This window comes from Geotrypetes seraphini, chromosome 1 (assembly GCF_902459505.1).
Source record: "Geotrypetes seraphini chromosome 1, aGeoSer1.1, whole genome shotgun sequence".
In the NCBI taxonomy this organism is placed as follows: Eukaryota; Metazoa; Chordata; class Amphibia; order Gymnophiona; family Dermophiidae; genus Geotrypetes; species Geotrypetes seraphini.
The window spans coordinates 435,632,054-435,657,319 of NC_047084.1; the positions used below are offsets into that span (position 1 = coordinate 435,632,054).

The 25,266-nt window shown below is 39.4% G+C and overlaps 1 protein-coding gene across 7 annotated transcripts in view; it reads right to left on the minus strand.

The window, feature by feature from the left end:
- Positions 1-8,198: 8,198 nt before the first annotated feature.
- The window catches only part of DENND4C (DENN domain containing 4C), a 318,792-nt gene continuing 301,724 nt past the window's right edge, over positions 8,199-25,266 (minus strand). For 6 of the 7 annotated variants that reach the window (XM_033919674.1, XM_033919664.1, XM_033919681.1 and 3 more), the window contains 5 exons: positions 24,620-24,865; positions 23,411-23,528; positions 17,267-17,420; positions 12,729-12,793; positions 8,199-12,253 (listed from right to left, as the gene is read on the minus strand). In XM_033919674.1, coding sequence (XP_033775565.1) covers positions 12,117-12,253; positions 12,729-12,793; positions 17,267-17,420; positions 23,411-23,528; positions 24,620-24,865 — 720 coding nt within the window. In that variant the 3' untranslated portion in view covers positions 8,199-12,116. The remainder of the gene's footprint in view (positions 12,254-12,728; positions 12,794-17,266; positions 17,421-23,410; positions 23,529-24,619; positions 24,866-25,266) is intronic. The other variant, XM_033919656.1, reaches the window with a different exon arrangement.

Sequence of the window (25,266 nt, forward strand, 5' to 3'; positions counted from 1 at the left end):
AAACAGACTGCTAATTTTATAACATTTTAGAGCAGGAAACATGCTGGATTTGATTTTTTAGGACAAGAAATACAGATGAGATTGTCAGTCTCCAACAGCAAAGTTAAGTTGGTCTGATCATGTGCTAGTTAGTTTCGTATTACGGAAGTATGATAATGGTCTGCAAGCTGGAGGGGTGAGAAGTCAGATAAAGATTAGATCAAATTTTGACCATGGGGTTGAGACATTGGTGATAAATGAAGGGGTTTTGGTGCTGACAATAACTGTCAATAAATCATTCCAAACTGAAATTGTCCCAGGGAGTTATACGATTGCACATTTTGCATGGTGTCAGATGTCAGCAGCCTTTGACACAGTGGATGTGACAATTCTGTTAGAGAAGCTGTGGATGGGAGAAATGGGAGGTGTAGTACTGAGATGGTTTCATTCATTACTGAGTGATCATAAATTTGTGGTAGAGTGGAAGTAGGTTATCTTCAGTGAGAAAAGGAGTGCCATAGGGGTCTGCTTTGTCTGCCATACTATTTAACTCATATGTAGCATCGCTGGGGCAGGTATTTATTAGAGGACTTAGAGATATATTATCACATTTATGCAAATGATATACAATTTTTTTCCTGGTTCAGATAGGGAATGAGTATGTAGTTGAAAAATTGACTGGGGTTGCCATTCAACAAATCACATATAATTGGAAAGACTGGAGGAGATTAAATTATAACTTTTGGTGGAACTCTTTATGCCATATCTATAAAATGGAAAGATTTACTGCGTTACAAAAGGGATATTTTAAGAAATTTCAATATGTGTGGAAACCATTAACAAAATATTGTCAGGATTAAGTAAAATTATTTCCCTTATGTTTATCAGTTTATGAGGTAGGGAGGGGGGTATTTTATTATTACATATATCATTTAATAATGGAGTATATGGTTGGGAGGGATGGGAGAGGGATAAGAATCTATGTAATATACCAATGATTATGTATAAGTGATGTATTTATTGTTACTGTGAATGAAAATATTAACACTTAATGTAATTTGTGAAAATGAATAAAGAATTATTAAAAAAAAAAAAAAGGAAAAATTGACTGATTTCATGGTAATGATTAAAAATTAGATTGATATAAATAAATTGGTCTTAAATCTGCAAGAAAACCCAGAAGTTATGTTCATTGGAAAGGATCAAGTGTTATTGCATGTACTGGAGGTGCAGTTGAAAGAAGTGAAATCTTCAATATTGCCACACATGAAATTGTTGAGGGCTCACATTTGATGCATTATTGTTATGCTTTGATGTTGTATTTCATGATGTTTGCATCAGTAAAACTGTTTGAATCTAGATACTTGCCTTACAATGTAGGAACATATACTACAGGTCATCAAGGGAGCTTTCTTTCAATTGCAAACTCTTTCTAGAGTAAAGCCAGTGCTGTCAGTATCTGATTTTTGGACAGTAATGCAGAGCTCTTTTTATCAAAATATGGTAGAGCTTTTTACCGCGGGCTGGCAAGATAAATGCTCCGATGCCCATTGCATTCCTATGAGCGCTGGAGCATTTGCCTTGCCGGCCCACAGTAAAAAAAACAACAACTTTACTACGGTTTGATAAAAGAGGGCTTAAATTAGATTTTTTGCAATACTTTATTGTTAGGCATTGCTAAGTGTAGAGTGTGGGCTTTGCAAATAATTCAAAATATGGCAGTTAGAATGATCATTGGGGTATCATACTATGAACAGATTTCTCCTGTGTTAAAACAACTACATTGGTTGCCAGTTATTTATCGAATTGAATATAACATTTTGACAATAATCCATCAAGTGGTTTATGGTGAAGTGGCCTGGTATTTGGCTCAAATTTTGAAGAAATATTTGCTGTCAGTCTTTGCGATCAGTCAGCAATGAGATTATCCATTGAATGAGATACAATAGGTGAAAACATGGTCCACAGCCATTTTGGTGGCTGGTCCACAGTTATGGAATGCTCTACCACAGGGGTAGGGAACTCCGGTCCTCGAGAGCCGTATTCCAGTCGGGTTTTCAGGATTTCCCCAATGAATATGCATTGAAAGCAGTGCATGCAAATATATCTCACACATATTCATTGGGGAAATCTTGAAAACCCGACTGGAATACGGCTCTCGAGGACCAGAGTTCTCTACCCCTGCTCTACCAGATTCTTTAAGATTATGTAATAATGTGAAATAATTTAAAATATTGTTAAAGACCCATTTGTTTTTGTAGCAGATTCTCTGAATTGTATAGTTGTCCTTTACCGTTTAAAGGATGTTCTGGCAGCTAACAGTTTTGTAATGTCTGTGATGTATTGATGATCTTTTGATATGTTATGATATGAATGTCTTACTATAACTAGCTTAGGCCCAATCATAATAACAAATTTTAAAATAAATAAATTTCCCAGTTGCAGAGACCAAAGTTGAGGGGTTTGGTACTCTAGTGGCATTTTTCACCTCACTTTGGACTTTTGAAGAGACAGCTGATGGAGCTCCTCTTATATTCCAGTGAAGATTCCTGCTTCATTTGTTTGACCTGCTTTACCACCTTCCCACAAATTGCTGCAGTACAGAATTCAGAAGCCAACAGTGGAGGGGCAGGCTAAATAACAGACCTATTGATGATCGTTAGACCACTCCACTATTGACCATTTAATCCTACTGTACTCTCTATTTTTAGCTAATTTCCAATCCACTGAAGAGTACTGCTACCTCTAGATTCCTAAGGAGTCTCTCATGATGGATTTTGTCAAATGCCTTCTGAAAATCCAAATACACGACATCAAGCAGTTCATCTTTATCCATATGTTTGTTTACACCTTTGAAACAATTCACTAAACAGGTAAGGCATTTGATGAACTGATGCCAACTCATTCCCAATAGAGCCGTATCTATATAACAGTAATTCATTTTCACTATAGCTTCTACTGTTTTGCTTACCCCCTAATGTCAGGTTCATTAGTCTAGTTTCCCAAATCACTCCTGGAATCATTCATAAAACAGGCATTACTTTGGCCACACTGTAGTCCTCCATCATCATGGTGAATTTCAATGATTTAAGTAACAGATTAGCAATTTTGTGTGAGCTTTTTCAGAACTCTGGGGTTAATACCATCTGGTCCTGGTGATTTATTATTCATGATCTATTGCATTTTCTAACTTATAGTGACATACTTTAGTTGCTACAGATCATCACCATCAAAGGTTTCTAGTACAGATATAACCATCAACATCCTTCTCAGTCAAAAGACTAAATCATTATCTTTCCTGAGCACTCCTCATTACTGCCTCATGGACATTTTGAGGAATCTTTGTATATACTTAAAAGGCAGGAATGTTTGAGCTCCATAAACGTTCAGGCTGTTATGTTCTTGTTTAAAAGGATTCCTCTCAGAGGTTTGTTAAAATTTTTCTTGTGCTACTGTTTATTCAGTGATTGTTTTAAGCCTTATTAAAATTTGATATACCACCAAATCAAAGTACAAGGTAGTTTACAAAGATAAAATAGGGTAACGTATACTAATACATAATCAAAAGGACGAAAGATGAGTAACAGACCAAAATAAATCATAAACAGAAATGAAATGGTAAGAAAAGGGCAGAACTACAATATTTAAAGAGAAAGGAAGGAACAAAGGGGAGGGAAAACAAAACAACTGATAATAATGCGAGATTAAAATGCATCTAAAAACACCCTTAAAAGGACAATTATAATCCAAAAGCATCTTTGAATAAAAATGTCTTTAAGTTAGTCTTGAAGGAGTTTAGATATGTATCCTCTCTTAGGTGGTTAGGTGCAGAGTTCCAGAGTAGGGGCTATTACGGGAAAGATACTAGATTGCATTGTATTAATATATTTAAGTGAAGGAATTGAGAGCAAGTTTTAGGTAACGGAATGAGGAGAGCAAGGAATTAAAAGCCTATTAATGAAATCCAGTTGGCTACTGATTCTAATTTTGAAAGATACAAGATAATGTTAATTATTCAGTGTTCTACTGGTAACCAGTGAACATTGATCAACAGGGGAGTGACGTGGTCAAATTTTCATTTGTGGGTAATAATTTTTATTGATGCATTCTGAATTATTTGTAACCTTTTAATTTCTTTTTTGTTTATTCCTTTATATAAGGCATTATTACAATCAATATACGAGATTACAAGCAAATGAACTAGAATGTTTAGTGATGAGGAGTCTAACAGTTTGGAAAGTGAACGTATCATTCGTAAACGGTGGAAGCATTTTTGGGTGACTGAACCGATTTGGTCCTGAAAGGACAATTTACCATCAAAGAGAACCCCCAATAACTTAATGGTTGGAACTGTAAAATTGAGGTGTATTAGAGTTCAATGGAGCTGGATAATGATAGTCCATCCCTAAGAGGAAAGATCATTGTTTTTGATTTATTGACATTGAGGGATAACATGTTCATGTTCAGCCAATTGCTTATTTTTACCAATTTCTGGTTAATAACCCGAATGTCATCTGTAATGTTGAGGTCAGTAGGATGTATTAGTTGTATATCATCAGTGTATGTAAAAATGTTGAAACTGATGGATTGCCCTAATGTTAGGAGTCAAGTATAGAACCTTGTGGAATGCCACATTTATCTGAGATCAGGCAATTAGTTTCAAGGAGTTCCCCCATACCCCTACGTTTCCTGTCTCTTCCTATAGGGCTATCAACTGGCTTTGGAACGAACTGAAGAGGGCTTCAAAAAATGGGGAGGAGGTACTGAAAGCTGTGATTGATATCATCTGCTCATAAGCAGGCATTTACAACCCTAATGTTCAGCATACCATTCCTATCTGCTGGAAAAGATATTATCAAGGTAAGAACCTAATCTCTTATTCTCATTACAGCTTACTGGTACCTGGTAAATTATTCCTAAATTTTTTAATAAAGTTAGTTAACTAACTTTGGTGTGCCCTTCTCTGCTTTTGTTTTTACATTAACACACAGTGATCATCAGTGGGTCACAGGGGACTATGGAGTTTTTCTATCTGCAAAAGCGTTCTGTAAATGACACCAGTGTAGACAGAGATGCCATAATTTGTTCCCTCTAGAATGCAATATTATTATTACATAGGCATTTATGGATAGCTAATATTCCACAGGAGGCGTTCAATGTGATTTACAAGTTAAGAGACTGGTCATATGCAGGAATTACAAGCTGAGACTGGTCTACATTCCCTTTTCTGCCTAGCTTATCTTCTTAAACCATACTTTTGTATGGCTGTAGCCTAGTCGTGACTCATTGACCACCCACCCCCAACCTTCTAACAGCCCATTAGGTCTTTCAAAATTTATTTAATTTTTTTTAACTATAAGCATTTGCATTTGCAGCTTTCCTTTGCTTCCCCTTCATATAGCCTCCAACATGTAGTTGTTCTGAAGTCACCTCTGTTTACAAGTAATTTCATTACTCTTGTCTTTCCTCCACTAACTTCATCCAATTTCTGGGAGTGGCAGCCCTATTTAAAAGGCTGCCATCTACTATTTCCTTTCTCTTCCTCTTGCTCAATACATGAACTAGTGGTCTCGTTTTCTATCATGAAATCAAAACTGCAAATTTAGGCCTGCAATAATCTAAAACAAGGACAAAACTCATCACTTTCAGCTAACAATTCTTGCAGTACAGAAAATAAAGCAGCTGCTATGGTAATTCACAGGGAGAACAAGAGAAACAATGTTGCTCACCTGTAACATGTTTTCCTGTAGATTGCAGGATTGATCAGGTACACAAGTGGTTGTGATCCAGTGGTGATTTTTTAAATATCAGAGGATAAAGTGTTCACTTAAGATAAGTGCTTGTTTCCAATTATTTTTTGAAAATTCATCTCTAAAAAGCTTTGATAATTATATTATATACAACTGAGTTTTTCTTAGACCGAGGATGTATTTCTCTGTGGCAACTAAGTACTTGCCATAGAAAGTTTCCCGGGTGTGTTCCTGGGAAACACTGAGGTCTTTTCTCCGTTTTAATTTGGAAATGTGCCCCCTACAATTTCTGATGTTGATTTGTATATGAATATTTTTTGCATGGTTATATTTATTTAAGATATTCAGCTTGTATAAATTCATTTTTGTAATCCAGTGGTGCCATGAAGGAACTACTCTACCACAGCTCAGAAGCAAGTGCCCTGCCATTCCCAATTCTAAAATTGTGGCTGGAAATCCTGGATACTGCAGGAAGTTGCAGCCCACCATTTTGAATACGGAACCACATAGGGGCAGGAGTCAGGAAGCCCCATAGAAGCCACTAAACCACCAGGGCCTTTAAAAAAATAGGTCTAGTGAAGGGGGGGGGGGGGGGGGAGGGAGACAGTCTTGTGGCAGAAACAGTGGCAGTGGGGATGGAGCCTTGTTTTCAGTTCAGTCAAAACCCGAACCTGAATTTCAGGTCGCTTTTGGTGCTAGATCCAAAAGTGAAACTCAGTCAACCTCTAACTTAGACAGCACAGGCAACTTCTTCTTGGTCCTTTTCCTTCTTTTCTGTGACTTTTTGGTTCTTCTCCCATTGTCTTCCCACTGACTATATCCTACCCATGGTAGTATAGAAGGTGTAGCAACAGACTGTGCAGAAATGAGTTGGTCTGCACTAAACGTGTCTTTTGCTATTTTGGGAATCTTAACAGAAAGTATTGTGTTGCTGTTGTTCAGAGAACGAGTAAACCCTTCCTCTTAGTCTATGTGATGCCTCTTCCGGGCCCTTCCTGTATAATATTGGTTAGTGGAAAAGGGACTATCATTGGAAGGTTGAATGACTTGCTAGTGCTGCCTGTGACACTGGAAAAAGGTGGAGAAGACTCACTAACACAGGGTGAGGAAGGACAATAGAAATATATATGGGGTATAAACTCTAGAAATGTTTCAACTCTAGCTTTGTAAGTCCTAAGCACATCTAACAGTGCCCCTACATCAGTCCCAAACATTTCACCTATGTCTTAATCCATCTGAAAGGAGTGATGTTCTCTCTCTTCCCCCTGCTGTCTAGAGTGAGTTATAGCTCTGCTAACAGCATCATCCCAGCTATTGATCTGATGGGACTCTCTACAGGTCCTGCTAATTGGTTCTATAGTTCCGAGTTCTGAGAAAAGCAGGAGCATGAGTTCATATAGATGTTTACAGTTTGGCTACTTGATCAAATTAAGCAACACCAGATTCTCTTATCAAATTGTTTTCCCCTTGGCTTCTAGTTGCCAATATAGAGGCCATTTCACCAAACCACAGTACAATTTGCATTTACCATGGATTAAGGCAGGGGTTTACTGTAGACTAATGGAACTTTAATGTAACAATCACTGGGGGAATTCCCAGAATTTCTTTATACAGGTTCCACATTAAAACTTTCTTTAGCTTGAAAAGACTATTTTGCTGCTTCTAAAGGAGTTATAGCGCTCAAATGGAAGCAAGCCTATGGTCCCACACTCCAGGATTGGCGTCTGAAGTTGAAAGATACGGCAGAGCTGGAAAAGTTGACTGATAAGCACCATGGTCATTATGATCCCACTCAATAACTCTGGACTCATTTAAATGTGATTTTACAGATGTGAACTGGGAGGGAGGGGGCATATTTATCTAGGTGGGTTGAAGGACTTATTTTCCATCTGATGACCTAACCTGGACTTACATAGTGTAGATTGTTCTGTTTGTTTGGGAGGGGCAATGGGAGAAGGGGAGAGGCAAGGGGAAAGGCTGGGGGAAGGGGGGGAGGGTACCCACTGTTTTATTTTGATGGGTACAATGTTCTTCTGTATTGTTGCTCCTTTGGGGATGTTGTATATTCTTTGGAGGAATGGAAAAGTTCTAATAAAAATTTATGATGTATAATAAAAAATAACCTTTCTTTAGCGCACGGTACTCTGAAGTTAACAGAGAAGTATATAGTGCCTCCTACTTAGGTGATACGTGCTCCCAAATTAACTGGGTGTTAGTGGGTTAGCGGCAGTATTTCCAGCACATTAGCCCCAAAATGCTTTCCACACTCATTCTCTGCTTATACCCCATTTCCTACCACAAAAAGCACAATTTACTACAAAATTACAAAGTCTCTTAATGCGGTTACCTATACACTAGCAGTTACCCTATGGTAAACTGCACGATAAGTGTGTGTGTGTGTGTGTGGGGGGGGGGTTGGGGAGGGGAAGAACTGGGCACTACAGGAATTTTCACACAAGGACACTCATGCATTTCTGCTCAATTTTATTTTATGAAATACATTAGTGAACAGTTCTTTAATATTCTGTAGTACTATACAAAATTTGCATCACACACAGCGTTAACTCAAAAAAGTCTTTTAAATGTACAATCCCCATCCCTTAAGGAAACCCAACACTTTAGTCTGAAAAGCACAGGAACTAAATAGTTTTCTTCCAAATAATTCATATACAGTGCAAAATGCATTGCGTTTATTAATAGAAAACCTCTCTCCAACCCTCCAAGCAAGTTGGATAGGTTCATTCATGCTACCTTTCTGTTTTATTCTCATTTACATTTAACAAGTTTGTTTTGTCTTCTCTCTCCAGAAAGGAGTCAAATGTGTGCTTGCAGTAACATGACATCATAATCCCTTTTAGCTGCACCCATTGATCGATGCAGAATGTAAAAACTTTTCATTTCTCTTATCAGAATGAGTTACAAAACACAGAAATATACATTTTTTTTAATAGCAGGATTCTGTTACAGGTCCACACATAAAAAAGGAAACTAAGATGGATATTCTGAAGGCACCTCAACAATTTCATCTAGGAACCAATGAAAATATGTTTTTTTAAAACCATTAATGCTATTCATAGTTAAATTAATAACAGAGTTTCATGGCAGTCTAAAAAGTGATTGATTTTCACAGAGATTTCTGAATGTGTTTATAGAGAGACAAAGAGCAACTGTAACCATTTAAAAAAATGCATTGCTATAAAAATACAGTTTTGCTATAGACTAATTCTCCAAAAGAAGAAAAATACTTCCTCCCCTCCCACTCGCAATTCAATTAACGGTAAACAATATGGCTCACCATGGACTGAAATTGTCAGACAGCAATTGACTCATGTACAATAATTACAATGCAGTTCAGTCCACAACAAGCAGGAATTCTGTCACCCATACATATAGAATTTAAATCCTTTCCATAAAACATTCTTGTTAATCAGGAAATGCCATGGATTTCTAGAGAGCGCACCTAAACAATACTCTGCACTCTACAGAATTCCATTGAGAGGCTTATTTAATTCCCTTGCCTTATTTTGCATCACATGTCTGTTTTTCCTTTATAAATTATTTTAATCGGAGTTCTGTTGGATTGAGGGGGAGGGGAGAGATAAATTTTTTTTAAAAAAACAACAACCGCCCAACACCACCATATAACTAGAGATGTGCTTCCTGATCCTGCTAGTTCAGCTCTCCTTAAATCAAAGACTTCAGCCTTCCTCTAACAAAGGGGTCTTCAAATCTAATCCTCAAGGTCCTCAACCCAGCCACAATGAATACATATGAGATCTATTTGCATACAATGGAAGCAGGGATTGCAAATCGATCTCATACACATTCATGTAGAAATCCTGAAGGCAGGCTGGGTTGTAGACCTCATCTCTAGCATGTCCTCTTTTAGTAGTTCAGTTCTTTCACATCACACCAGAGCACTTCTAAGTTAAGTTACTCTAACTGGAGGCATGCTTTGAATTGTTTGGGACTCTATTTGTAAAGCCGCCCTCATTTTTCTGCTCTCTTCACGCCTCTCACTGCGAGACTGTACTGGCACCGCTGGACAGCACCATTAGAGAGAAATCCATGGGCCCCATTAGTACAGAGAATCCTTCTCTTTAGAAAACTGCAGGGGAGGAGATCACACAGTACAACTGTTCTCCTTCTTGAAATGTGACAGGACTAGCCAGAAGTCTGTTGGTCACAAGAAAGGCGAACTGATCACTAAGCCACGTCCATCATGAGCAGTGCAATAGGAACAATTCATTCAACAGGGCCTATAAGGACAGCTTGCTCACTGAGAAAGGGAAGAGTCATGTGCTGTAAACTAAACAAACAAAAAAAAGCCTTACATTTAACATTTTGTTGAGATGACATCTCCTCCACTTTTAGTTCAAAACAAGATGCCAAAAAATTACTTGGCAAAATATTCCTTTTGGAGCCTAGAACATCCTATGAGGGTGCAAGTGATGCACTGAGGTACCAAGGGTAGAAAGAGGGCAAAGGAGAATTCTACTTTATAGGATGTTTCTACTGGCTTTGTGCTCGAAGAAAGATTGTGCAAATTTCAATGATTTCATCTCAAGGCACTTCTGTTCATCATGAAAACTCAACTGATCTGGGGCATTTCAAAAGAAGTTGAGCAGACTGTCCCCTGCACCATTCAGTACTTGCAGCTAGGGAAAACTGCACTATCGTGTGCAAGAGAATAATTGTTTAAAAAAAAGAAAACAACCAACCAACCAGAAGAAAGGTGCATAGGATATATCTATGGAGCAGCAGCTGGAAATATTTTCCTTTTTTTTATGGTGCTTTTAAATTATGTAAATTTTTGCAGCTTTTCTGCAGTGCAAAAGTAAACACACATTACTTAACAAGAATATGCCAATAAGAACAGGCAGGTTGTTTATCAAGAAGTTCTCTGCCATTCTTTGGGGCAAACACACAAGTGAACCAGTCGCTTTCTATTTATCAACTGACAGCTACCCCAGTGTCAAACTCCCATTCAAGACTGCATTAAATCAGGGAAACAAAGTAGAAACCACCACAAAATAAGGCTGCCACAGCAATCCTGACTAAAGCTATGCAAAACTGCACAAAGACTATAGCTAGACTCAAAAACAGATGGAGCCAGAAAACTGGTCTCCACCTTTACACTTTACGTGATGTTACTGTATCCACTATTACCTTCCTGACACCAAAGAACACACATGGACACTGTTACCAAACAAATCACATTCTAACTTTCTTTGTATAGATTACTGCGCTGAGACCTCTTGGGAGAACAAAATGCATTATAAGAGCTTGCAATACAAAAATATTTACTTTTGTGTCACAAAAATGTACAAAGATCAGCGGACTCCAAGTTAAGGCACAGGCACCAACATCTGTTCTTAAAACTCGCTTTGTCAACAACATATGAAGTTTACATGCTGGATTCACCTCGAAGAGTGGGGCAAAGGCTGGACATACACTTACCAGACAGAGAAGGATGACTTCCCATAGACTAATGCTACTTTTTCTAGTACTCATACATTCTTTTTCAATAGCTGGAAACCTTGAAATGCAGAAGCCAGGGGCACGAATTAACATACTGTGTGGCCTGATCATGGAGTCTTATTTGTCCAGGTCAGTCAGTATGCTAAAGTAATGATCACAGGCACCAAATGATTCAAGTCAAATATGCAAACAGTCAAGAGTTTTGTAGTTTGAAAAAGGAGAAAAAAAAAGAGGTGGCACAATACCTTTGGCTGAAACTGCTGACAGTAACTAGAAAGATGTTTTAAAGACCTCAACATGCTTTCTGCTAGAATGCTATTTCTCTACATACTTACACATTATATACATCTATTTGAAATGCAGGTGCTTTTGTGGTTAGCCAGGGAGGTACACAAACACATCTCTCACTTTTATTCCATTTGGTAACAGTTCTTCAGCACCCATATGCTTCTCATAGGTGGAACAGTCTTTGGTTGGGAGAGTGCCAGTGCACACAGAACCTTCAAATGATGCTAGTCTTGCAGAAGTACAAACCAAGTGCTCCTACAGCTGTCCAAGATTTTTGTACCTCTTTCCAAATGAGACCCAGCTGAAGGCTTGGTACAGCTAAACATGCACCTTCGGGCTGCAGAAAAGGGCAGCATTTCCAGGGCCAGAACTAAGAGGGTGCCAGGTTTCATCATCCACAGGATCCAGAAGCTTCGTACGTCTCCTGATAGTTTTGAGAATTAGGGGGGAGACAGGGACATGGAAAAAGACCAACATAAAATACCACATGCTGTCCAGTGAGAGACATCTCTTGCTTGTGCCTGGTGGTAATGTCTGGTTTTGCTTCCCTGATTTCCCCTCCTTCCTTCACCTTGTTGAAGTCCAGTTCTTGTGTCTCTCCCATTCTACCTCGATCATTTAAATAAGAGGTGCCCCAAAAGCCTTCCTGCACCACTCCATGCTGGAGCTGGGTGGGGTATCTATCTTCTGCATCTTCTCTAGTACATCCTCAGGTAGCTGTTTGAACGCAAGCCGATATTCATTGTCAAAGGCCTCTGAAGAAAAGGAGAAGGAACAGTGCTGAGCAAATATTCTTGACAAAATCACACAAAATTTTCTGATCAGAGAAAACTGTGATAATTCTAAGCTGAGTGCTACACATACCACAAAGAGTAAGAAAAATAGAGAGGATTCAAATATGGCTGTAACTAAGAACATTTCTGCTTAAGCATCTTTCTTGGGCCACATTATTGTTAGTTTGGGGTACAAGTAGTCGAGGGCTGCAAGAGGTCACTACTTATTACAGTATTTATTTATTTGGTTTTATATCCTGTCCTCCCCAGATAGCTCAGAACGGGTTACAGTTTACAATCATAGATTTACAATATAAGTTACATTCGTAGCATTATAACCTCATCTTACAAGTATATTCTCTAAAAATTGCATAGATTTAGAGACATCTTGGTTTTGCTCATAATTATATATGAATGCCCCCCTCTAACAGAAAAAAAATCCCATTTTTCAACTTACCAATATCAATATTCTCTCTTCCCAAGGACACCAGTGAAAGGAACAAAATGTCTCTGTACAAGCTCCTAGAAAAATGATTTCAACAAATGTTCTTTAATACTGCTCCTCTTCCCCCTCCTTCCCCTCCTATCCTACCCCCAAGTATCTGTCCTAGTGAAGTTTGACCAAGTCTGTCCTGGAATACCCCCTTGCCAGTCAGGCTTTTAGGATATCTACAATGAGTATGCACAAGACTGATTTGTGTGCAATGCCTCTAAAGCATCAAATCTTTTTCATGCTTATTCACTGTAGATATCGTGAATGCCTGCCTGGCAAGGACAGGACAGTCTTGGGAAAACACTGTCCTTGTGTAAGGTCACAATTTGAGTCAATTCCCAAAGAACAAATTACACAGTGGAGCCCAAGTATGTTTGTGAAAAGTGGACTAACAAATCTGGATAAACCCACCCCATGTTTTTTCTCCTTTAAAGCTGGTTATATTGTTTTAGTTTTTTATTCATTTTTCATATAACAAGTGTATCACATAAATTTATACAATTTCATTGAGTACACACTTGATAATCCTTCATAGATCATTGTAAATACAACATATTATTATATAATACTGTATTATAATATTGAAAAAGCATATCATACTTAATAAGTATACCAACTATTACTCTAATTATAAACCCACCACCTCCCCTTCCTTTGAAAATTGCATACAATATGACAAGATATAATGATGAATTGTTTATATTATGATATGAATAAAATAAACCCACCCAACCCCCTCTTATCCAATATCTTATTATACCTAGTTATATTAACAATGAAATCTGATTGTATTAGAATACCCAAGTCAGGTTGACCATAACAAATAATGAATTAAAAAGCTGATTTGCAAATGGTCAGCTGAAGGCACATTTGCACCAAGATAACTAAAAGCTAGCCAAGGTAATTAACAAAGCCACATAGAATGAGAAGGCAAAGCCAAAACTTTTGACAAGGAACTGTATACTAAGGGAGTAATTCTCTACAAATTGCCTAAATTTAGGTGCCAGAATGATGTATATTAAATGTGAATTCTGTAACAGCAATTATATGCATAACCATCAGTATGGTACAACATATAAGTCCAGAGTTATACACTTAACTTTAATACAGGGGATCTCAACCCAGTCTTTGAGATAAACCTAGCCAGTCAGATTTTCAAGATACCCACAATAAAAATGTATGAGATAAATTTGTATATACCGCCATTCTATGCAAATCTCTCTCATGCATATTCATCAAGGGTTTCCTGAAAACCTGACTTGGTTAATTGTGTCCCGAGGGCTGGGTTGAGAAACCCTGCTTTATGCACAAGCATCTACATTAGCTAAAGTCTGATATAAACACTCATGCCTAAAAGCATTTTATGCAGATAGTTATATGAAGGTATGAATGGAAGACTATGCTGAAGCTCTATATTTTTCTTTAATGGACATTGAGAAGCGATACGAGGGGGTGCTGAAATGTTCTCAGTCCATCTAACCAACTTCCTAAATTCTGAGTGTTATTTTGCCACTGTAGATGAAAAGAGTGTTATCTTAATTCGTTAAGTGCTAATTTGCAGAAATGAAATTTTATGTTTTGACATTGTTTGAGATCATTGACTGAACAATATCGATGTCATTTTCTTGGTTGGGCTGAGAACTTTTCAGCACCCCCTTGTACACAACCAACAGTGCCATGGCTCTAACCTGATGTGTATTGGTTAGTTGCAATCCTGCTGGGTTGTAATATTGGGATATAGTCTATTTCATTCCCATTTACTTATATAAAAGTTTGTTTTTCTATTTTGTTGCAGACATGTGCTTGTTGTAACAAAGACAATCCCTTTTAGTTGCACCCATTGAACCATGCAGAATGTATAAACTTTTAATTTCTCTTATTAGCTTGAGTTACAAAAGAAAGAAATGTAATTTTTTTTAATAACAGGATTCTTGTAACAGGTCCACACACAAAGGAAACCAAGACAGATATACGGAAGGCACCTCAAAAATTTCATCCAGGAACCAATGAAACATGTTTTAATGTTATTCATAGCTAGATTAACAGAGTTTGAAGGCAGTCAAAACCAACTGATTTTGACAAGATCAATGAATAAATTTAATGTATTTGATTAAGTTTTTTGCTACTGTAATAGAAAAAATGTATATATACTAATGGGAAAATTAAAACATATTACACTAAATGAAAAGATAGTTATAATAGGCATCTCTGAGACCTGCTGGAAGGAAAATAACCAATGGGACGCTGTCCTGATTGATCTTCACTGTCCTTCTGAGATTGTAGAAATTGAAGTTACTATTGTTGATGCCTAAAACTAGTTTTCCATTTAATAAAGGTTAATTTGTCATTAAAAAAAAAAAAGAAATTCATGGGATAAGAGGTAATGTCCTACTGTGGATTAAGAATTGGTTAAGATAACAGAAAGTAGGGTTAAACGGTCAATATTCTCAATAAAGAAGGGTAAATATTGGGGTTCAAAAAAAAATGTATATAGGATAAAGAGAGATCAATCATAAATCCACAAAAATCCCTCCCTTATATTCAATTTTCAAATTCTTAATTAGAAACAGTGATGAAGTTTTCTCATATCAGACTTATCTCCACTGATCACACATTTAAAGTTCTTTATAGAGTTGAGGCCTCAGATCCCCGTGCGTTGCCTGTGATTAACTATACAACAGCACTAGATAGGGAACTAACCTCATCGGCACTCTCCCCCTCCTGCCTAATTTTAAGATGATGTATATAAAAAAAACTCTCAAAAAAACTGATAATGAACTTAGCTTCATAAGAACTCCCTGCCTAATTGAAGCCAAATTCATTATCAGTTTTTTGATATACATCATCTTAAAATTAGGCAGGAGGGGGAGAGTGCCGATGAGGTTAGTTCCCTATCTAGTGCTGTTGTATAGTTAATCACAGGCAACGCACAGGGATCTTAGGCCTCTCCTCTATAAAGAACTTTAAATGTGTGGAGATAAGTCTGATATGAGAAAACTTCATCACTGTTTCTAATTAAGAATTTGAAAATTGAATATAAGGGAGAGATTTTTTGGATAAATATTGGGGTTCCCCAGGAGTCTACTTTTAACATATTTATCAGTGATCTAGAGGGGGAATAACTAGTGAGATAAAGTTGTTCAAAGTTCTTAAATTGCAAGAGTATTGTGAAAAATTGCAAGAGGAACTTGCAAGACTGGGAAACTAGGCATCCAAAAAGAAGATGATGTCTAATGTGCAAACTGATGCATGTGGGAAAGAGGAACTTGCTATAGCTACATGATGAAGGGTTTCACATTAGGAGTCACTGTCCAAGAAAAGAATCTATGTAGGTGTCATTGTTGATGATACATTGAAACCTTCAGCTCAACGTGCAGCAGCTAAGAAAGCAAATAGAATGCTAGGAAATATTAGGAAAGAAATGGAAAACAAAGATGAGAATGTTATAATGTCTTTGTATTGCTCCATGGTACAGCTGCACCTCGAATACTATGTGCAATTCTGGTCACCGCCTGTCTTAAAAAAGATATAGCAGAATTAGAAAAGGTACAAAGAAGGGAAACAAAAATGATAAAGAGGTGGGATGACTTCTCTATGAGGAAAGGCTAAATGGCTAGGGCTCTTCAGCTTGAAGAGAGAACTCCGGGGAGATATGATAGAGGTCTATAAAATATTGAGAGGAGTGGAATGACTAGATGTGAATCACTTATTTACTCTTTTCAAAAATACTAGGACTAGGGGGCATGTATTAAAGCTGAGAAACTCCCTAACCCCCTACTTGTCATGTTTGTCTTTTTGATTAGATTGTAAACACTACTGAGAAGGAACCATCTCTTGAATGTTTTAATGTACGTCTAGCAGCTCTATAGAAATAAGTAGTAGATCCGCATCAATTTGGATTTAGACCAAAATATAATGCCAAATCCCTATTAATATTAACACTTGATACAATCAAAATGAGTTCTGATGATGGGAAACAATAATTCATGGTCACATTGGATATTTCATTGGCATTTGACACAATTGACCATCAAGTACCATTGAGATGATGATTACATTCTGGTTTGACCAATTCTGTTTTGAGGGGGTTTAAAGCATTTCTTGAGGATAGAGCTTTTCAGTTTAAAGTGAATTTGGGTGTTTCAACATAGAAATCGATCTCTTCAGGAGTCCCATAAGAATCAGCCTTGTCCCTGGTCAAGTTTAATCTATTTATGACACCTATTTGCAAATTACAAACTTTATGCAGATTCACAATTATTTCAGGCTGAAAATTCTATTAAATCATCATTGGTACATTTATTATGGGTGATTAAATTGATTCAAGACTGGATGATGGCCAATAGATCGCAATTGAAATTTGAACAAGAACAGGATGGAGAAGTTGTCCTTTAGATTTTCAGGTAGATGACTGAACATTCAGCATCTTAAGAGAAATCTCACCTATCACAGTGTAAAGTGAGACCCTGATGTACTACCTTTCCCTTCCAGCCCCTGCTCACCTCTGGCGTTTTCTGTGCATGTGCACTTTCTGCAGGAGGAGGTTGATGGGTTTGACAACATCATTGTGCTGAATGCTTACAGTGATGCTCTCCAGTAAAGTGCTCATTTTCTGCTGATCTGCCACAGTCAGGGATGATTTTTTCTCTTTGGAGTCTGGCAAAGAAAAAAAAAATCAAAATATATTGAAATTACTAAGGACTCAGCTCGCACCTCTTTGGGTGACTGTAGTGGCCATACTAAGGGACTTTAGATTTTAGAAGAAACCAAAAAGAATACTGTGACGTGATGATATTCCTGAAATGGCAGCCATTCAGGAAGCGGCGCAGGGCCAGGCTGGAGTGCAAAAAGCTCGCTCCTGCCTTATGCGCCACTAGCCGTTTAACAAGGGAGGGGCAGGAGCGCGGAAAGATTGCTCCTGCCGATACACTGCTGGGCCACCATAATTTAAAAAAGGTACCAGGGTGTGTGTGTGAAAAATTGTTAGTCGGCTGAGACAGATCCTTCCTGTCCTGGACTACCATTAGACCACCAGAGGGGGTACAGGGCAGGGGGGGGACAGGAAGCAGAGCCTGGCAGGGAGAAGGGCTGGCTGCAAAGCCTGGTAAGGCAGGGAGGGAAGGGAGATGGGTGCAGAGCCTGGTAGGGAAGGGGGCTGGGTGCAGAGCCTTGCAGGGAAGGGGTCTGGATGCAGGGCCTGGTAGGGAAGGGGGCTGGGTGCAGAGCCTTGCAGGGCAAGGAGGGAAGGGGGCTGGGTACAGAGCCTGGCAAGTAGTGTGGGGTTGGGTGCAAAGCTTGGCAGGGAGTGAGGGGGGCTGAGTGCAGAGCCTGATATATTTTATTAAATGTATTAGTACACAATTTGGTTCAGAATTTTTTTTCTTGGTTTCCCTCCTCTAAATCTAGGTGCATCTTATGGTCAGGTGCATCTTATAATGCAAAAAATACAGTATATAACATATGTAAACTACGTTGATTTTTAACCACAGAAAGGCAATATATAAAATTCTATCCCTTTCCCTAGTACCTGGTCCATGAACTGTGAAGAGCCATACAATCATCATGAAGCAATATTAGTAAACATATTTCATCTATAAAACATTCAGGAAATAATGCAGGACTGAGCTTTTCTTTTCCCCTGGGAAGTTCTTTGGTGAAATAAGGTTCCTGATTAGCCAATTTCCAAAACAAATCCTAAAGCAATCCATTTGTTCCAGGCTGTGACACTGGCTGGCACAGTGTGTGGAGATACATAATACTGAATAGTTATGAAAAAGAAGAGAGATACAGTGTAACGGAGGCCCCCTGGAGGCCTACCTTAGCCCTTAAGTCAGTGAAGGACCTCTATCTGGAAAGCTCTTCTAGCTAAGATTGCAGGACTCAAGAGATGAAAGTTAAAAAAAAAAAATAATAATCACTAAATCACTTCACTGGAAGTACTTGTTTTAGAAAGCCATAATAAATGTGTAGCAAAATGACAGTTTTCTTATGAACTGCAATTCTTTGTGGGTTTTGCCCAGAAAGAATATCTTCCCTTTGAGCTGTCATTTGAACTGAGGTTTGGCATGCTTACTCATGGCTTGATTCACAATATCCCAAGGTAGCTGTAGCATTATAACATATTATTGGTCAGGAAGCCAGCATCTGGGGTTGGAAATTTAGTGTTGGCGTCAGAGACCTACTCAGAATTAGTCAAAAATTTCAGTTCTGACTATGAAGTGCAGCCAACCAGACCTATGTAGGACCCCACCCATTTTATGAGTGGTATCATGTGGACAGTGTCACTGGAGCTTCCTTGACACTGGTTAAAGTAAATCTTAATTAGGCTGTATAATAAATTAATGAAGCTTACATTGGACCAACCATGAAATTTTTTAGAGCAGCTCCAGTTAATTCATGCTGCAGCACATCCAAAAAAGGCTATAAGACCATATTACACTGACTACCAGTACAACACAGTGAAATCTAAAACCTTTTTCTCTACAAGGCTCTAAGAAGAAATGGATAAGATTCTACAGCCAGCTTTGAGAATGTTTGAGCACCCCCTAATATTGGGCAAACTCTCTGAGTGTGCCCAAAGAGGGGTAATTTCTGTTGGGTTTAGCACTCCCAATCATTTTAAAAGTTGGCTCTTATAGTTGAAAATATTTGAACAGGCGCTCTCCCTATGCACCTTTGAGGTCTGTAAGGTCCTCCCAGTGAACATTCTCAAGAACAGTTGCCACACTCTGGAACCCACTCTCAGAGGTGTTTTGCCTAATGCAAAACGACCTTTACTTCAAGAAGCAAATAAAAACCATAAATGGATAAGGCAACTGACATCAAATGTACACACCACAGCTACACATGCAATATTTTCCTTCTAGTTAACTGCTGGTCTGCCTCATTTCCTCTGTTATACCTTGTCTTATCTATGTTTACATTTATTATAAGACTTTAAATACCCCCTTTATTAAAATATCAGAGCCATCAACATATAAATGTAATAAGCAGCATGAGAGAGAGAAAGAGATAATGATGGGCAGACTAGATGGGCCATTTGTCCTTTATCTGCCATCATGTTTCTATGGGAAGAAAGAGAGGAGAAAGATCTGGAAGCTCTGCTGAGTGCCAAACCAACCCAGAAACAAATTAGCTCATTAGCTATGTATATGCTCCATCTCTACATGCCCCTTCAATATCTAAGATGTTTTCATGTATATAGCACTGACATAACAAAGTTACACTATGGGTGAAACTAAGTATAATTTACAATAATACATAATACAATGACAGAAAGGACAAAAAAGTAAGAAAGAAAAATACAATAATGGATACACAAAATCCAAGAAATTACTAATATCCTTCCAAGTCTTAGAAGAGTCTAAGAAGTTTCACTGTGTTCTAATTTATACAGTTAAATCAAGGGTCTCAAAGTCCCTCCTTGAGGGCCGCAATCCAGTCGGGTTTTCAGGATTTCCCCAATGAATATGCATGAGATCTATGTGCATGCACTGCTTTCAATGCATATTCATTGGGGAAATCCTAAAAACCTGACTGGATTGCGGCCCTCAAGGAAGGACTTTGAGATCCCTGAGTTAAATGAATGTTTTGCTGTTTTTCAACATGTGGTGCATTAACACTGTTTTGTCAGCATATTCTTATGATTCAATTTGCCTATTTCCAATTTTTGCTCTTGTTCTTTATGTACTATGCTGACTTTTGAGTGTTTATAGTCAGTTTTACTAACTGTAAATTACCACTTGCTATAATCTGGCTTGGGTGAATTCCATCATAAAGGCATTAAATAAATCTTAATAAATAAAATATCCATGTCTTTTCCCTGTTTGCTAATTATATCTCATCACTGTTCTTTTTCTAAAAAGTTGTTTAGTTAGCCCTACATCCATGACTGATTGGTGATCCCTACATGTGTATTTAAGCTAAGGGTGCATTTCTGAGAACTGTGACACCCCTTGGGTTTTGTAGGGATCAGGGCAGGATTAAAGGATAGGCCGGGTAGGCACGTGCCTAGGGCTCCAAAATACCAGGGGGGCCCCAGGGCCAGATTTGGAGAGGGGAAGCAAACAGGCAGTGGGCCCCAACTGCCTGGTGAAGACAGATTCCCTCCCTTCCACTCCCTCACTGCCCTCTTGCTGCATGCACTGGCTTCCCTTCTCCAAAACAGGAAGTTATGTCATTCCTGTTTCAGAAAAGAAGGGGAAGCCAGCGCTTGCAGTGTTAGAGCCCCCCGCCTGGGTTCAGTTCGCTCTAACACTGCTTGCTCCGAAACAGGAATGACGCACCTTGCAAGCTCCGGCCTCGGGGCGCGACACTCTTGGTAGCTGGCTGCAGACGCATCCCGCACAGCCACAGCGGCAAGTATCTGGACTGGGGCAGGACGCGGCAGACCTGCTCTGAGCGTCGCCTTTCCTCCCTGTGGAAAGTTTCTGCTCATGTCCGCCCCTGAGGAGAGCACCGCCGAACATAAATGGGTGAGTGCCACTCTCCCCACCAACTTTTCTGTCACCCTTTCCCGCTCCAGCATTCCCAGAGCCAGAGAAGGCAAGTGGCTGCATCCCGTTCCTTCACTGGGGCTTCTCCAGAAGACAGGGCAAGCGACCCTTGGCCACTAGCCGGCAATTCTGAGAGGTCCAAACTGGACCTTGTAACGTGTGGGGTGATGCCGCCCCTTTACCTCCAGCCTGGCTACCAAACATGGAGGTGGCAGCAGAAGCACAGTAAATGCTACAGGCTTCTGAGAGAAGGGAAGGAAAAGAGAAACCAGACCATGGAGGGAGAGAGAAGGGAAAGAGACGGATGACAGACTAGGGGCAAGGAAGGAGAGAAAATGCCAGATAATGGAGGGGGGAGAGAGAGACAGAAGAGAAGGAGAGCAGAAAGATGCCGGGGGGGGGGGGGGAAAGGGAAATTAAGGAGACAGATGCCAGACCAGAGAGAAAGGAAGGAGAGGAGATGCCAGAGCATGGAGGGGGAGGAAGAGATAGAAGAGAAGGAAAGAAGAGAAATGCTAGGCCAAGGGGTTGAGTAGGAAGGAAAGGAGAAGAAAGGAAAAGAGAGAGATGTCAAAGCATAGGAGAAGGGGGTGGAGACAGAAGAATGGAGAGGGGGTGAAGCTGAAATGAAACATGTACAAAGGAGAGAAGGGGCATAGGACAGTTTATTGAAGGAACATAGAAAAACGGAAGATACCATATGGAAGAGAGAGGGCAGTGAATAGAAGGGTCGAGACAGAGGGTGAACAGTAGATGGAAATGTGGGAGACAGGGTGAACAAACACTGAATGAAAGTGTGAGGGGGGGGCAGCATTGAATGGAAGGGGTGAAAGAGGGGAGCAGAAAGAAAAAAGGGCATATACTGGATTGGGGGAAGAGGATAAAGTTAGATACTGGAAGGGGTGAGGGAAAGAGGTGGCAAGCTATAGGTAGACACATAAATTTAGAAGGAAGACCGAGAAGAAAGAGAGAGAGAGAGAGAGATGCCAGAGTAGGGGGGAAGGGAAGGTGACAGATACCAGATCTGAGGGGAGGAAAGGAGGAGAAAGAGAGAGATGCTAAAATCTGCTGGCTGGGAAGGAGGGAGAGATGGAAGGGAAGAAGACAGATGCCACACCATGACGGGAGGGGGGTGGATGGTGGGGGACGGAGAGAAGTAGATGGATGCCACACCAATGGGGGGGGAGAGATGGAAGGAAGAGGCATAGAAAGAGAGCAAATGTCCTATGGAAGAGGCAGAGACAAAACAGACAGTGGATGGAAGGAAGAGAATGTTGAGAAGATGAGGAAAGCAGAAACCAGACAACAAAGGTAGAAAAAAAATTTCTATTTGTTTTATTTATTTTTGCTTTAGGATAACGTATTATTGTAACTGTGTTGATAATCGTTCATTAACAGAAAATGGAAATATGGTGATCCTGTTTATTGGACTAATTTTAACACATTTTTTACTAATTCAAAGACCATAGCACCTTTCCTCGGGTCAGGATAGGGATACTGTAACAGCAGTATAATTTACAGACCGGAAGAAAGAGGTTTTAACCTCTGAAAGCTAATTGAGAAATGTATTAGTCCAATAAAATGATGGGCACTAAATTTTCTTCCTGTCATGCCCCTTGCCTCCTACCCAAATGCAAAATATAAATTGGTGGGCTTCCCAAAGCCCTGCCAGCTGAAGATCTCTTCCTCTAGGAAGGTAGGGGGAATTTGTTCAGAGATGCTTGGAGATTGCATAGAAGAAAAACTGTACACTGCTCTGCTCTGGTATGCTCTACATTGTACACTGGCACTGGTATGGTAATCTTTGTTGTTTGTTTTGAATGACAAACATGCAAACTTAAATTAGGTCTGGCCAACAACAAGAACTGTGTCTTGACATGCAATGCTCTGCTACTGCTAGAAGTGCAACACACTCAAGAAGTTCCCAGGACACAGAAAAATCATTTCATAATGTTAGTTTTAAGATCTTTTTGTAAAAGATATGGCAGTGTTGTGCTAGTGGAAGCAAGATTTTCAGGGAAAGGGGAGGGAAGCCAGTCACCAGTTGCTGAGCACCCATTTCAGGAGAGAGCTAGCCTGTACAACCCTATATTCAGGTTTATTGCGGCAGGATATGAAAAAAAAAAAAAAAGCACCCCCCCCACCACTTACTGAAGCTCCTCCAGCTCCTATAGAGAGGTTCACCAGTCTCTTGGTGCAGGTGAATGTTGTCCCACAGTGGCTGAATGTACACCAGCTTGCTGTCCTGAGACAGAGAGGATTGAGGAAGCTAAAACAGGTGAGAAAAGTACAATTGTCAGTATAGGATCCATACAAACCTGAAACACCACCCCAGGACTCCTTGCTTAAAGGTGAACTGCTGTCACATTCTACAATGTCACTAAGAAAAAATATGAAGGCTATTAATTAATGTACCTTATTCATAGAGTATTCCTACTTGCAATTTTAGCTCCTTAGGTAAATGAAATAAAACTTAAGAAGTCAAAAATGTACAACTGAGAGGTAGGGGATACTACCTTCTTCCCAGTATGGATGCTTAGATGCACTAGACCAGTGGTATCAAACTCAAACCCTTTGCAGGGCCATATTTTGGATTCGTAGGTACTTGGAGGGACTCAGAAAAAATAGTTAATGCCTTATTAAAGAAATGACAATTTTGCATGAGGTAAAACTCTTTATAGTTTATAAATCTTTCCTTTTGGCTAAGTCTTAATATTATATTGTAATTTATAGCTAAACATATGATCAAGAAATTCTTTTATTTTACTTTTGTGATTATGATAAACATACTGAGGGCCTCAAAATAGTTACTGGAGCGCCGCATGTAGCCCCCGGGCTGCGAGTTTGAGACCACTGCACTAGACAGATCATAGGTGGTAGCAGGAGTACATGCTGACCGCATTTCTTCTTTGGCAAGTACATAACTTCCCACATCATCCCTTTGCAGTCCTCTCACTTTCTGCATCGTCGCTCCTTCCTCTTCCAGTGTTCTCTCTGCAGCCCTCCTTTTCTCTCTCTCTACCTCCAAACCTATTATCTTTTCTCCTAGGCTCCAATTAGGCTGAAAATACCTCCTTGATCTACCACTCCCATAGGTCTAATTGGATTAGACATGTAGCCCTATGTCTTCCAAGTTCTGATTGAGACCAAAGACACTGCTGTCTCACCTGCCATTCATATCTACTCACTTGGACCAGCAGATTTTGTGAAACCTTAACTTAAAGTCTTGACATGCCTTCATCATTTATCTCCATAACACCTAATCTGTCCAAAGTTCACCAGTTACATTCACTATCAGAGAAAAGAGAATCAGTCTGAGGAATCTCCCCAAAAAAGGACAAACGCTGAAGTGTTGTATACCTGTACCCCTCTATTGCAGTGCTCTGATGTGAGGATGAGTCCTGGCAGGTTGCTGGGCAGATCCAGGCGCCTGAAGTACCACACCAAGTTCCAGAAGATGATTGGGTGTTGATTGATAAAGGTGGATGTATGGATCACCTGATCCCCTTCATGTTCCAGTAAGGACTCCAACTCCTTTCGCAAGACCAAGGGACTTAAGTATGGCACAGACACAGGCTGAGGGTTGTGCCGTCTCCCTAGTGGATCCTGCAAGGATAGCAAAGATTTATGGTTGGAAACACTAACTTGGTAGTGGGGAGGGGCGGGGCAGGGTTCCCACATAATACCATAACTTTACAATTATCTCGGTTTGTTTATTATTAAGAAGACAGGCATTGAGGGGCGTGGCTTACCGCGTACACAGATGGACGTGTGATCGCGGCGCTCCTCTCAAATAGGCAACAAATTAATATAAATTTCCCCTTCAACTCAATTTTTTAAAAAAACCAATTGCTGACTGATGGAAATTGAATATATATATATAAAAGGAGACAATTTGACAAAACCGCCGATTCCGAGAAGAGATCTGAAGGAGATGAGTAAGGCTGCTATTTTTCTTACCGGCTTTTTTGTGTGTAGAAGCGGCACAGTAATAAGGAGAGCTGTTG